The sequence below is a fragment of the Prionailurus bengalensis genome, chromosome B1 (assembly GCF_016509475.1).
Source record: "Prionailurus bengalensis isolate Pbe53 chromosome B1, Fcat_Pben_1.1_paternal_pri, whole genome shotgun sequence".
NCBI lineage: Eukaryota > Metazoa > Chordata > Mammalia > Carnivora > Felidae > Prionailurus > Prionailurus bengalensis.
This window is the reverse complement of record NC_057344.1, coordinates 52,892,244-52,907,847: the sequence shown is the minus strand read 5'-3', so window position 1 is coordinate 52,907,847 and position 15,604 is coordinate 52,892,244. Positions and strand designations below refer to the sequence as shown.

The window sequence follows — 15,604 nt, the reverse complement described above, 5'->3', positions numbered from 1 at the left end:
CTTCACCTCTAAACTTCCTGGGAGGTAGGTGCTCTGGCTAATCCATCCTATGGGGTCTAGTGATGCATACCTGCATAAACAGTGTTGTTCTGTGGAATTACCCATATTCTTATTGGAGGCCACTCCTGGCACCGACTTCTCTAGGGATAATACCAGAAGCAGGCAGGAGGGATTACAAAAGAGGGTGGGGATCCCGCCTCCAGGGGCAGAGTAGCCTAGTCCCTCTTCTTCCCAGGGCAGGGAGGGATCTGGCTTAGGAACTAGAGCTGGCCTGGCGTTTTGCCCTTCTTTCCACCTCAGCCCAGACACAAACCACACAGCCACGCTGTGCCCTGCTGCTAACGCACATACACGTAACTCCTCCAAACCATCCTGCTAGCATGTACCTCCTTCCCATCAGAGTTCCTTCTCTAACTGGGAATGCGTGCAAAAACACAGAGGGAAGGCAGCCATCACCTTGCCACAGTGAGGCAAAAACAAAACTAAGAGCCACTATTTTCAACCTTTCTACACTATAACCGAAGCGATACATCCAAGATGCTACTCGGGTCCTGCCTCTGTGCTGCTTTCCTTTCAAGTCTGCTCTCACCCAGGCCAAGTTCGAACTCTACACGCCTCAGCTACTTCCTGGCCTCCTGGCCTCCTGGCCTCCTGGCCTCCCACCTACATGGCTGAATAGCCAGACTCCAGACACATCCTCAGCTTGTACTATCCTTCCCTGCTATGTAGCACCCCCCTAATCACTGTTTAGGACACAACACAGGAGTTCCCTCCACCAGGAAGCCTGGTCTGAGGTGACAGGGCCAGTTTTGGTACCCTAAGGGCTCCCAGGGAACCCAGATTTACTCCACTAGAGCTCTCCCTACACTGAAGGGGCACAGTCACTTCTTACCTCTCCCTACCACACTGTAAGTGGCTGGAATGCAGAGACCATCTTGTTCATTTTTGATCTCCAATGCCTAACGAGTGCCCTGCTCTCAGGAGGCAGGCAAAAATATCGGCTGGCTGGTTCACTGGTGTTTGAAATGGAGCCCTACCTTCTGTGGATCTCCACAGGCTCCTAGAAACTCAGACACAGGCATGGGTTTAGTAATAACAGAAAAGCAAAACCAAAGGAACAATAAACTAAGACCAACTCTGAGGTAACTTAACCCATGGTTTCCAAAAGTTGTTTTTACATCTTAGTAGTTAAGTATTTTATTATGTATAATAAAAAATAAAACTGCCCATCAAACCCCAAATGTCATAGATACTGTTGCTTAAAATGAGACAGGTAACCACGGAAACCTATGTTACAGAGACTGCATGCATTTGAGTTTGATGCCCAGGCAAGCTCGGGAAGGTTACGAGTTACTATGATAGCTTTGGTATGACAAAGACAAAGTCAACATGAGCTATTATCCTGGGGGCTGCTGTAATACCCAGGATTTTAAATACCCCAAAGGGCGCCAGAGGAAGCCCTTCTCACCACTCCTTCCCCTGGCCTGATATCTTAGTCTTATAATGCAGGTACTCAAGCGGAGAGAGGCACAGTAAGCTGTTCACAGTTGTACAGCAGGAAAAGAGAGCACAGGACAGAGTCCTAGGGGCCCTTGGTGCCAGACTCATGTGCTTTCAGCTCGTTGACTTCCCTTTCTAAAAAATGGGTTGAAAGCTACTGCTCACATTTATTATACACAAAAATCAGAAGACTGAAAAACTAAGTTTTTACACACAGCTCTCCCATTTGATTGGCTAGCGGTTCTTTTTACCAGTTTCCCATTGTTGCTCTACTTCAGGGGTCTGACTTGAGGAGTCAGTCTGGATCACTGATCTTTAAAAACTTTCTTCAATGCTGGAATAACTAAACACTAACTTTTATGACTGTTTAAGTATATACGTATACACATGCCTGCATACGTATGGTAACTAAGAAGTCAAGGATTAATGCCTAACAGTGGTTATCTCTGGGTGCTAAGATTACAAACTATTTGTGCACTGGTTTATATGAGTTTTTCATTTTTCCATATTACATGGAGTTTAATAAAAGAAGGATAATTTTTACTGATACTATTTGAAAAAAAAAAAAAAAACTATTTGCTTTTCTGAGGCCAACTTTGACCTGGAAAACAATTTGCTTTTCTCAAATCAGCTGTATTTTCCTATTAAGTGTGTATTCCGTGAGAACCACATTCTTTATTTAGGGTCAAGTTAAGTTCTTTCTATATGCTAGGGAAAGGTTTTATTTGTTGTTTGTTTTCTCCCCGCCTAGTCAATTTCGAGGGGTAACTTGTATTATTGCCTCTCTTTACCAGGTTTGATTTATGATCTTGGAAGTCAGGTCATTCTTTGCTAGGTCGAAGAGAGAAAGAAAGAAAAAAAAAAAAGGTTCCTCCACCTAATACCTGATAAAATATCTGAAAAGGTCATTGCAGACCTTGACAGAAACATACAATTTCAACCTGATCTGATAAAACAACAACCAGAAAACTTTTATCAGAAGAAAACATAACTTGCCATTTCCCAGCTCAATTGACTGAACTTTTTTTTATCTGCAATGACAGACCTCGTAAGATAGGAAAAGCTGCAGATAAGAAACCAAATTGAGTTGTCTTGAATCAGATCCGATTGTCTGCCCCTGGTTCAAACTCCCACACCTGCTCTGAATGGGTCAATGAGAGTCTCTTGGCACGGTCCCCGAGGGGTTTGGAAACATTGCAAAAGTGGTGAACTTTGAGACTTCAGCGTTTATTCTGCGATTATAATTAACCTGCTCACCAGTGGCTATTGATCAATTCTGAATGGAGGTGATAAAGTTTGACTGGATTTCTAGAAGTAAAAATGGAGCTTTAAACCGGGAGGAAAAAGGGAAGATTCCAAAATAATTTAAGGACCAAATTCAGCTTTAAGATCTGCAATTAGGAAATCCCAACGCTTATGGTTTAAGAATCCACCGAATTCTGGTGGTATCTCCTTGATTTCTCATCCACCAAAATAAAGTATGTCTGGGACAATTCAACAGAGTGAAAAACTCACAATCCACTTGGAACAGCTCTTCAATGACTTTAAAAGAATGGAATGGCTTACCTGTCTGGATTATATTCCTCCTTAGGCAGAAAAAAAGATACTCTGAGCCATGAGGTCAATTTTGGGATTCCTGCAAAATGCTGAAGACCAGAAAACCAAATTCCCTTCATTCAGATAAGAGGCTTGAATATCCTGGCTCAATTCTGATTACAGAGCAGTAATAGATAAAACCATAGGCCCCCTGCCAGAAATGAGAAAGCTTCCACTGGCGGCTTCTGTGTTCAGCTCAGCCCAACTCCATGGGGCTCTTCCAGCCTGAGGTTTTATTCACTGTCCTCATCCATCCCCCTATCCCCTATTCTCATCTTCACTAAAAGCATAATTACTATAGTGCTTTTCTCCTGTCCTTTCTCTGCTCCTACCACAAATACATTTGAATCTTCAGAGAAAAGGGAATATGGAGATGGTTCTGGAGATGGTTCCCCTAAAAGGGGAAGGATTTTTGAGAAAGCCATATGGTTTTGCTCTTCTTTTGCAGCCAGCAATCCCCACTCCTGCCCCAGAATAGGAGAATCCTCTAGTTTGGAGGGTCTGAATTCTGGGAAATGTCTCTTCAATTCTCTGCACAAGAGAATCAGGAGCCTGAAAAGGAAGTTGATGCAAGGCAGGGGTTCCTAACACTCCCCAAGTGCAAGGTGGGCTGTATCAGAATGAGATGGAAAGCCACTAGAGAAGATGTTGTACCTGGAGAAGCACTGAGGAAAAACTACACTGGGGAGAGGGAGCAGGGGGAGACCAAGTAACAGAAAATACTAACATCTGAGTCCTTCAAACACAACACACCTTCTCATCCTGAAGGGATAAGCGCCCTCATCTTGGCAAATGCAAGAGGTAAATGAAAGGAAAACATGGAAGTCCTGGAAGTGGGACTTACCTGAATTCTAAGCCAGAACTCTTGCTTACTACCACGGGGAACTTGGGCAGATTACTTCATTTTTCTGAGGATCAGTTACCTCTTCTGCAAAATGGAGATTATGTCTGCCCTCTCAAGGACTTAAAAGTCCCTATCACAACTTCCCCATTTACCCTTGATAAAGGGTCCAACTCACTATCCATAAATTGCATTTATATAGTGCAAGATTACAGGCATATATGTAGCACAAGACATAAGCTACTGTCCCTAAAAAGTTAACTAGTTTCCAAACATTAATGTACCCAAACTTGTAAATTTATTTTGTACAAATTAAAAGAGATCAGAGGCCATTCCTATTATAATCCCACTCATATTATCTTCTCTACTTTCTTTAGAAGGAGACAAAGAAATAGCTATATAGATAGCCAATAAAATGTTGAAATGATCCTTCATGGAATGTGTTACAGGAGCCCAGGTCATGGTCCATGGAAGGTCAATAGAACAGAGTGATACCTATTCTCAAACCACGAGAGGTCTTTATCACCTGCACCTTATTCAGGATGAGCAGACCAAAAAAGTCACCAGCAGACAAATACTTTCAGGTGTCAAAAAGGCCCCTTCAAGTTCTTAAAGCAGCAGTATCCAGAGGCCTGCAAGAATTGCCCTTTGCTAAGAGCAAGGCAATGGAAAAACCAGCACACCTTCCTCTTCCGTATGCAAACAAAAGCAGCATACATTTGCAACTGGCTTCAGCTCTAAATTCAGAACAACTCAATCGCCTTAAAAGGACAGGCAGAAAAGAATTGGTTAAAAGACTTACCTTGCCTGGGGGGAAGGTAATTTATTTTTCTAACATAATCCCTATCACTGCCAAGGTGGTTTCTGGTTCTAGTCCCAAGATAACCTGAGGGAGAACTACCATACCAGCCAAGAGCACCTATGTATGTGCCCCCAAGGCCAGCAACCTGACAATTGCTGAGATTTGCTACCGAGAGACATTACTGAGAGTGGAATAAGCTTTTTTTTTTGTCCCTTCAGTAAAACAATCTCCTGTTGGATGAGCAAAAACCAAAAGCTAAATGCAATAAACAACAATTTATATTATAAAGTACTTTTCCTGGACATCCATAACTCTAAATATAGAACCCTGTTTTAGACAAAAAGAGGGAGAGAGACTCTCAGGAAGTTAATTCATGAATGCTGTATGTCTCTTTAATAGCTGGTTTAATATGTTTTAATTGGTAATATATTCACATGGCTCAAAATTCAAAAGGTTCATTTTCACATCAATATTCACAGCAACATTATTCACAAGTGAGGGAAACAACTCAAGTGTCCATGGTGGATGAATGGATTGAAAAATGTGATATATACATCATTCAGTGTTAGGAAGGAAACCATATGACATGTTACAACATGGATGAACCTTGAGGACATTATGTCAAGTGTAATCAACCCTGAAAAGATGAATACTATATTATTTCACTTATATGAGGTACCTAAAGTAGTCAAATTCATACAGACAAAAACTAAAATGGCAGTTACCAGGGGCTGGGGAAGAGGAAATAGAAAGCTGTTGTTTAATTGGTTTAGAGTTTCAGTTTTGCAAAATGAAAAGTGTTTTCACTGAAAACCTGTTTCACAATGATGTGAATATACTTAACGCTGCTGAACTGTATACTTAAAAATGGCTAAGACGGTAAAGAATAAAATGAAATAAAACTAGGGGTGCCTAGGTGGCTCAGTCCATTAAGCGTCTGACTTTGGCTCAGGTGATGATCTCACAGTTCATGGGTTCGAGCCTCACATAGATAGGGCCGTGTGCTGGCAGCCCAGAGCCTGGAGCCTGCTTCGGATTCTGTCTCCCTCTCTCTCTGCTCCTCCCCCACTTGTGTTCTGTCTCTCTATCTCTCCAAAAATAAACATTAAAACATTTTTTTAATAATAAAAAATAAAATGAAACTTAACCTTAACCTCCATATATTTTTTTAATTTCCCTATATTTTAAATATATTTTCTTATTATTTAAGTGGCTAATTAAGAAGCATAGAAGTGACTATTAAAAAGTGGTTAAGTTGGTTAAAAATTCAAAAGGGTCTAAGGCATATGTGGTAAAAATGTTTTCCCCACCCTTATCTTTCACCTACCCAGTTATCCCTTCCATGGGCAATTGACGTTACAAATTCCTTGCAAATATTTCCAAAGATAAATTAAATATGTTCAAATGCATACACTCCTTTCTTCTCTTTTTAATGTTTATTTATTTTTGAGAGAGAGGGGTGGGGGAGGGGTAGAGTGAGAGGGAGACAGAGAATATGAAACAGGCTCAGGCACTGAGCTGTCAGCACAGAGCCCAGTGTGGGGCTCAAACCCACAAACCATGAGATCATGACCTGAGCCAAAGTCAGACACTTAACTGAATAAGCCACTCAGGCACCTCTTCCCCCGCCCTCTTTTTTTTTTTTTTTTTACACAAGTAACATGCAATATAGATATCCTGTACTTCTCTTGGAGACAACTCTATTACCATTACATAATGAATTTCCTAATTTTTAAAGCCTACGTGATATCCTATCGTTTGCACATACAGTATGTATACAAACACTCCCCTGATAATGCACATTTAGGTTATTTCCAATTTCTGTTATTACAGACAGGGCTATAACTGTGCCGGTACATTTGCAGAATAAATTCCTAGAAATTAAATTTCTGGGTCAAGGGTATCTACTTTGTAATTTGTTGGATACCATCAAGGGCTCTCCAGAAAGGTTGTACCAATTTACACTCCCACCCACAGGTATCAGAGTTCCTGTTTCCCTACACCTCTGAGTATGTTTGTTTTCTTAGCTCATTAGAGTTTAAAAAAAAAAAAAGGAAAGGATACAGAAGAAAGTGTTATCTAAAACTGTCTCCTGTGCATCATTCCACCTGAGTGCTTAGAAAGAAAGTGCCTAGCAAATGTGGCCTGACCTTTTGATGGGACACAATTGGGCAGGTGGCAGATCTCACTGGAAGCAGTGACACACCCCTGGCCACCCCACACACACCTTCCCTATTTAATTGGTTCTCAATCTAGCACCACAGACCAGCCCCAACTCGGACTGACCTGCTCAGGGTGGTAACCGGAAAGTTAAACAACTTTGGTTTTCTCAAAGACTGACAAATCATTCTGTGGCCAAACAAGCTACTTAAGAGTTGATCTCACAAAGTTCCCTACATAAATGAACTGGCTCTGAAAGAAACTGGCTTAATTGATAAGCAGTCCCCAGAAGATCCAGAAAACACTTTAGAATTTCCTACCAACCTATATCATAAACAAACTCTCGAAACACCACAAATGAGGCAAAGCTTTTAAAGAAACCATTCGGGTAACACTGGGTGATATACATGTTTTCACTGTGTTATTTTTTTAACCCTTAAAATTATTTAACAATTTTGAGATCCTTTGATAATATTATAATTGCTTGTTTATTACCCAAAGGAATTATTTCATAATAAAACATTTTCACAGCTTTCCAGTAACATCTACCACAATGCTATTTACTTCATCGCATATTTACACATAATTCCCATTGTCTCCTTTCTGCCTTAGATACTTGCAAGCATTATTATAAAAGTCAACTTTATTGTTGTATAATGTACATACAAAAAAGTACTCCTGCTTTTTTATTTTAAAGATTTTATTTTTAAGCAACCTCTGCATTGCACATGGGGCTCAAACCCACAACCCCGAGATCAAGAGTCACAGACTCTTCCCACTGAGCCAGCTGGGTGCCCTCATGCTCCTTTTAATAGTACGTTTCCATCATGAGTTTTGAAAAATTGATACACCTGCGTAACTACCCTCATTGGGTTCTTTAAAAGGAGACAGTCATCTTACCTGCTCTAGCCATTTCATGTGCACACAAACAATGGACCCTAGCCCTTGAAATGCAAGAAATTCCCTGCCCAGCTCCACTGGCAGATGGCAACACCATACCTCCTTAAGCCCTTTCAGTGTCCAGGGGGTGTTATTAAGATAAGTCATATTCCAGATTCCAGATTCCATTTCAACAACTACAATCACGTGTGAAACAGTGTTCTTGCCAAACCTAATGTCCGCTCGCCTGGAGGAACACAACGTTAAATAAAAGGCCTTTAAACGTTAAAGTACCTTTTAGGTATTTTTACACGGTCCTTCTCTCTCTCTCAACCACCCTGTGACTTCTCCTCCCTAAACAGTTCTGGGGGGGGGGAGCACGTAGATGGTCACAAGGGTTGCAGAACCCTCTCCCACCCTGCTCACTGTACCCAGAGGCTCTCCAATGGACCTCTGAAGCAGCCACTGTGTGTGTGTGTGTGTGTGTGTGTGTGTGTGTGTGTGTGTGTCTGTGTGTGTGTGTGTGTGTGTTGACCTGGGCCGAGTACTGTGGTGAGTACCTCCTAGATCTCTACTCAAATAAATATTTGCCAAGTGCTCAGCATGTGCCTGGCACTTAAATATGAGTAAGACTCTGTACCTGCCCTCAGTAAGGTCACATAATTCCATTAATGCAGCCTCATTAATGATTTCAACAGTTGTTTCAGGGTCAGGTTCATATTGAACTTGGAATGAATTGAAGTTCATATACATTGCCATCAAGGCAGAATAATTCTTTTCAACCTAAGTGCAGGTCTTTATTGAGGCCCTTGGTAGCTTTCATCACTTTGATTTTTGTCTTTTCCAGTAACCAACATAAGATACTAACTCTTGTTAAAACTGAGGCAATTAATACCTCATGAAAAAAATAAAGCTGTTCTCTTAGTTCTCTTCATTGAAATTGAAAGCAGTTTCTGAGGTGAAGAGTGAGTTAGCCTCTGTGGTTTTACCTCTGGTCGTAAATATATTATTTACACAAAAACCAAGCTGTGGTGGGTCATTTCATGGTACCACAAAATGTGATGGCAAATGAGGGTATAACTTTTTTCCTTTTTTTCAAAAAGCAAGTGCCTGGCTTTTCCTGGCAAACTCCTACTTACCCTTCCAGACCAAATGCAGATGACACCACTTGGGTGAAGACTTCCAGATTCCTAGACAGAAGAAAGAACCACTTCTGTCTTCTCTCCTTTTCTCTCAGCTCATTCCTGCAGCATGATACTGGGTCATTTACCCATTTTCATGTCTTTAGGGTGACCAACCATCCCCATTTATTGGGGACTGTCCTAGGTTTAGCACTAAAAATCCCAAGTCCTGGGAAACCCCTCAGTCCTAAGAAAATCAGAAAAATACATCCCTCTACATGATAGTGAGTAGCTATTTAATAAAATAGCCATCACTTATGAGGAGCCAAAACCAACTACTTCACAAACACTGCCTTATTTTTCGAATTTAAGACAACACTGAAAGCAGTTATGATTATCACATTTTACAGAACAAGAGAGGAAACTGAGAGGTAAGGAACTTGCCCAGGATCACAAGGGTACCTGGAATGGAATCCAGGCTTGCCTGTCCCATACCACCACACTGTATTACCGTTTGAGAGTCCAATGGCAGCTCCATACAGCAAGCTCTCGATAAATCTCATGGAATCAGTAATCACTTATCACCATGCTCCTATCACTCAGCATCAGCTAATGTGCCGGTGTTGGTCCTTGAGACAGCTACCAGGCATTTACAGGAGGGTCCATGTGATAGGAGGGGCATATATAAAAAGCATATTTATTTACATGCACTGCTTTTAACTTAGCTGGCTTTTATGTAAGTGCCACCTGCAGAACACGCGAAAGACGTGCATGCCAACATGCTCTGCATGCCTCATGTTCCCTCACAAAGATAACAGGGAAGCTTTCCTGACTTGACCATTTAACACACTTGGCTCTGTCCAGGCAAGCCAATCCAGCTGCTAGGCCAGACCCAAGGGCTGTCTTCAGGTGGGACCTCCTGAACCAATGGCACAGAGCAGAGTACTGGGAAGACAGGCCACACTTCTCCATGATGAAGTGCTCCGTGGAGGTCAGCTTACCATTTGTTGACCCTTTAATTTGGGAAACATTACTGACTTCAGCACCCTCCTAGCTGGTATGGGTTACATTTTAGAATTTAAGTACTGTGTGCATTCACACAGTGTGTGTGTGTGTGTGTGTGTGTTTAACATTGTTGCGGTTGTAACTCTCCCGATCAGAAAAGCATCCTCCATTTTTGTCTTTTGACTCCAGGTGATAGGGGTTAGAAAGCAACCTCTCCACTCCCTCCCACAAGTTCAAAAAGCAGAACTATGGGGAGGGACCATTTCTCCCTGTTTTAAAACATAAGTTCTAAAGAAAGTTTTATTTATTTCTAATATAATGTATTGTCAAACTGGCTAGCATACAGTGGGTACAATGCGCTCTTAGAGTTTCAGAGAGAACGCAAGAGTTCCGAGAACGCGGGGCCACAGCGCCCCACCCCCTCCCCAACACGCCCACCTCGAGCTGCCATTGTATGGAGATACTTCAGGCCAGCTATCTCACTCCGGGCCTCCCGAAAGGCTCCGGAGCCAGTTGCCCCTCCTCCCCCAGGGGGTGCCGTCTGGCTCCCCTGAGAGGGGGAGGGGGAAACTAGGAGCTATAGACCCAGCCCCGGCGCCACTTCCACGGTTAATCAGTTTACCTGGGATGTGTATTTGGCTGCACCCCCCTGGGGACCTTCCCTGGCCACCCAGGGTCAGAGGATAATTTAAAAAACTCTTCAAAGCCGGGACCCTTCTCGGAGCCAGCTTAAGACTGGAAACCTGGGAGGGACAGGCTTTACTCTTCAAAGTGAGAACAAATGCGAAAAGATTTAGCACTTAGTAGGTAGTCAGTAAACGTTAACTTTGTTTCTCGGGTCTGGACTTCACCTCCCCCCCAGAAGCCATCTCCAACCAACCCGATCCTGTCCCTTCCTGAAATTCGACAAGACCAGAGGTGTTTTTTGTTTTGTTTTGTTTTGTTTCCATTTTGAACTAGTGGTTGCCACTTCCTTTTCTCTCCCAGCGCAAAGCACCCGGACCCTTTCTCAGGCTTCATTTTGTTCAACTGTAAATCGGAGCGGGGTAGCACAGGCTTGCCGTCCTTGCCGGGTCTGACATTCACAGGCAATATTCAGTCGTGCCCGTTAGATTATTTCTAACCCCGGCCCTCCGAACAAGAGGACGCTCCACTTATGGAAGCTGCTGCAAAGTGTCCATTTAAGTCAGGTCTTACAAAGAAGCCCCTCTGCGCTTCCCGAGTTCCTGGACGCTGACCAGGCATGCGCTTTCAATGCACCCCTCACAAGTGCGGCGGCATACCAGCGCAGTGCACAATATGTGCACAGAACGCCGTGGCCCCGAGGCACCCACAAGGTGCTAGCCTCCGTTCAACCCATCTCCGCTGCTCCAGTCCCTCCTTTGTTCCAGGTGTGAAATCCCGACAGGAAAATCATCTGCCACTCCGAAGGATCTTCCAACTGGGCCGCCAAATGGCCCAGAAGATCTTGGGCCCTAGCCAATGTAATCAGTTCCCTGCTGAGGACCCTAAGGGAGGGCCCAGAGGAAATGCGAACAGAAACGCCGCGACCGCTAGTGCTGTCCATCAAGGGCTGCCGGTGCTGCTCCTCCCAGCTCTTCGTGGAGCCGGTCGGCTTCCAGCGCTCACCTACGGCGCACAGACATACCCGACGTCGGGGGCTGCTTGGGGACACACTCAGACCCTGCACCCTGCAGTCCTCTCTCGTTCAGAAAAGCATTTAGGAAGCAGGCCTGCCCTCACCTAACAGAATATGGGCTTCTTGGGGCTGTGACCTTCACCACCACCAACGTGCCGCGGCCGCCAGCTTGTTTTCCAGTTTGCTTTCCTTGGAAACTCACGCATCCTGCCCCCTCCCCACCGCTCCCCACCATACGCACACTTGCGGAAAATTAAACGCCCCCAAGCAGTGTTCGGGACAGCCTGTTCCGGGATCCAACGGGCCCGGGTACTCGCGCTCAGTACTCACCGAGGTTGGGGTGTCGAGCGGCGGGGTTGGCCCTGCCGGGCAGGCTGTGCAGCACCGGGCTGTCGAAGGGACCGGCGGAGGCGGCGGCGGCCGCGGCCCAGGACGCGCCCACGTCGGCCATGTAGGCTGGGTAGGGGCTGGAGTAGGAGCCTGCGAAGCCCGCACGCCCGTACTGCTCGCGGCCGGGGAGGCCCGCGCCCGCCGCTCCGCCACCACTGCTGTAGGCCGCGGCTTCCCGGGCGGCGGCGGCGGCGGCGGCGGCAGCCAGGGACCCGGTGGTTCCCGGGAAGGAGAAGCGCGGGGACACAGGCGGGGGCGTGTAGGCCGCTCCCTCGGCCCCCGCCTGGCTCCAGCCCGGGCTGCTCTGCTGGGTTCCGGGCCCGGCGCCCGCCGGGGCCCCGCCGGAGCTGCCGCCAGAGGTGGCTCCGGACGCGGCGCTCCCGCCTCCGCCCTGGAGATAGGACAGGCCCAGCACCGAGGAGGGCACCCGCGGCGTGGGCACGTAGACGGGAGAGGAGGCAGCGCCCGCGCTGTGCATGAAGGCGCCAGGGCCGCCCGCCTCGTAGGCCCCGGGAGGGGGGCCGTGGTTGGCGGCCATGGCCAAGCTCTGGTACATGGCCTCTGGGAGCTCTCCGCCTCCGAGTCCTCTCTCTCACTCGCGAGTCAAGGCGCAAGGCAGGGAGAGAGTAATATAATAATAATAATAATAATAATAATAATAATAATAATAATAATAATGTACAGGTGACGGCTGTCACGTAAATGAAGGTCCAAAATCAAAAGTAAAAATGCAAATCCCTCAAAAATATATACGTATTAAATCCAGCATCGAGCAAAAACACTCTAGGCTCTTGTTTACAGGAAAATCCCAAATTGAACTTTTGGTTCTTCCTGGAGGTGCTGGAGAAGGGGCGGGATCTACCCCAGGGACTAGAGGTCCTGAGCGCCTACACGAGTGGCAGAAGACACGGGGTAGTGCCTGGGCGCCGGTATGGGGCACGGGCCTTCGGGTCACGCCGGTGGCCGTGGCTGCGCACCCTCTTCAGGACACCCGCAGACTCCGGCTCTGGGTGCCGTAGGCTGGCTCCGATGCGGAGGGTTGGGTTGGCTCCTGTCCTCCTCGCCGCAGCCGCGGTCCTAAAGGAAGAACGACAAAAAGGGACACAAGTTCAACCGGAGCCCACTTTCCTTGTGCTCGGCTGCTTCTCCCGCACCGCAAACCAAAGAAATCGCCACTTTCGGCGCCCAGCCTTGGAGGCCACGAAGTTCCGAAGGAAGCTGGGGTCTTTGTTTTTCTCAGCCCGTGGGGTCTGACTGCCCCAGGGAAGCCTAGGGAGGGGAGCCTTAGAGAAGTGGGGCTTCACGGTTATTAGACATGTAATTATTGACTGTGACCTAGTCAATTTTTTTGGTATTGCTTGTCAGGAAAGACTCTTGTCACAGATAAGTTTAAGGGTTTCAGTTTTCGCCGGAATGCCTGGGACCCAAGAAATATCGCTCATCTTTGTTCCCCCACCCAACCCTAAACGTCCCTGGCCATGAAAAAACTTTAGATTGCCCATGAAACACAATGACAAACTTTAAAAAAAAAAAGCAACCTAAGAAAGTTTTGTTTGTAATCTTTTTATTAAAACTAGAGGTAGAGTCTAAATGTTTACACATGAGCATAGTGTCTGCTAAATCTCTGTGAAAAGGATTGTGAAATCTCTTATCCATCCACACACTATACCATATGGAAGTCAAATCAGACAAGACATTTGTTTCTGGCAAATAGTTATGTTTTAGTGATTCTGCAGATTGGATATTAAAACCGGAATAGTGAGGGAAATGTACAAGTTCGCTTTGTGGAACTACTCACTGGACCATTCAGATTCACTGAATGGGTTTTTTCCCATATAGAATCACTGGTCCACCCGTGGAGGGAAATCAGAACGCCAATGACAAACTGAAGGGGAAGAACAGTTCGTAGGGCTTGGTTATGCCCTTGTATCCTGTGTTCCTATTTTCTCAGGCAATTTTTCTGATAAAATAAGAGCTCAGTGTTCTGAAGCACCTGCTCTGTCTCAGGTCTTTTTTTTCTCCACAGCTCCTCAAATAAAAGTGTGTCTCCTGATTTTACAAAAGAGGGAACTGAAGCATCGTAAAGTTTTGAAACTTGCCAAAGATCAAAGTACAATTAAAGGAGCTGGGGGACAGAATCCGTGGGTCTCCAGGGATTTGAGGCTGACCACTACATTCCCGCTTGTCTCCTTAGGAGACAGCCACTTTTTAACACTGGTTTCTTTTTCACTGCCACAGAATTACAAAAACACCAATTGACCTTTATTATACTAAACCCAGGCTCTGTCACTTACTGAATAAATGACTTTAGACACATTACTTAACTTCTGTGCCTCAGTTTCCTCATTTGCAAAAATGCAAATGTTAAAGGTGCCTATCTTGTGGAGTCATGGTGAGGACTGTAAGGATTGTAAACTAATATATGTAAAGCAAGTATAATAGGGTTTTATAAAACTTATAACAGGTACAAAGTTCTATATAATTGTTGGCTATTGTTATTATTATTACAGATTTCTAAGGTACCATAAGACAATGCCTCAGATATAATCATACTATAATGAATGGTCATCTTAATTATTGTAAAAAATTCTGAAAATCTAATCTACACTATATCTAATATACCTATATAATGCTTTTAACCATCTTTGCAACATCACTAATGATAATGGAGTTAATAGAACTGTATTCTATAGTCACATGTCAACTTCTAGATGGTTTATCATTTGCTTTCAAAACTATACAACAAATTATTGGTTTGTTGGACATTTCCTTCCAGGAAGAAGTTTGGCTAGAGGGTAGATACAAAAAATTTGATCTGAGGGGCACATGGCTGGCTCGGTCAGTAGAGCATGCAACTCATGATCTCAGGGTTGTGAGCTCGAGCCCCACAGTTGGGTATAGAGATTACTTAAAACTAAAATATTACAAACAATTTTTAATCTGAAATCACCAACTTCACTCTTTGAAAATGAAGGCAAAAAATTAGTACCTTATAGGAATCTGTGCGCTTCAATAAGTAAACACATAGGCTTACCTTGATAAAATATTCAGTATTTAATTTTTAAATAAAATAGTTCACCTATTTCATTGTATTTTCTGTAATACTCAACTTCCGTAGTTCTAATGCATAACATCATACTTTTTTCTCACATAACTGTAGAGAAGGAAGATTTATAATTTTGCAAGCCAACTTACACACAGATGCTAATTTACCAGCTTTAAAATGTAAATGCTAAAAATGCCATAAATCTAACACTCATCTTTACTAAATTCTCGGCCTTTTTTAAATGGCTGGTATATTACCTGGGCATTGGATTACTGAACAATAGAAGGTGGAGAAAATACCCCTCTACACCTTTCTGAAAAGACAAGAAATCATTCTGCTTGCTTCTGTTATTAAGCTTCGGTTCAGGCGTCTGACCGTGGAGGAAGCAGAGAGAGCTACTGAGAATGGCAGAAGAGATCTGGCCTCATCATGGGGACTCAGGCCTGATTCCCAGTTTTTCCCTCTCCTCCAGATCACTCATTTCAGTTCACCTCCAATTCACAGACCAAATAGGAGATGCTTTCTTCGTGATTTAGCCCCCGGCCCTTTTCCGATCTATTTCTGAAAACTTGCCCTAATGTCTGTGTTTATTTACAGGTCACTCCTGCTCTTTGGGCTCAGCCTC

At 44.5% G+C, this 15,604-nt stretch overlaps 1 protein-coding gene across 3 annotated transcripts in view; it reads right to left on the bottom strand.

The window, feature by feature from the left end:
* GATA4 (GATA binding protein 4) overlaps positions 1 to 15,604 on the bottom strand; it is an 80,480-nt gene that overhangs the window by 36,814 nt on the left and 28,062 nt on the right. For all 3 annotated transcript variants that reach the window (XM_043565258.1, XM_043565252.1, XM_043565266.1), the window contains exon 2: positions 11,874 to 13,010. In XM_043565258.1, coding sequence (XP_043421193.1) covers positions 11,874 to 12,489 — 616 coding nt within the window. In that variant the 5' untranslated portion in view covers positions 12,490 to 13,010. The remainder of the gene's footprint in view (positions 1 to 11,873; positions 13,011 to 15,604) is intronic.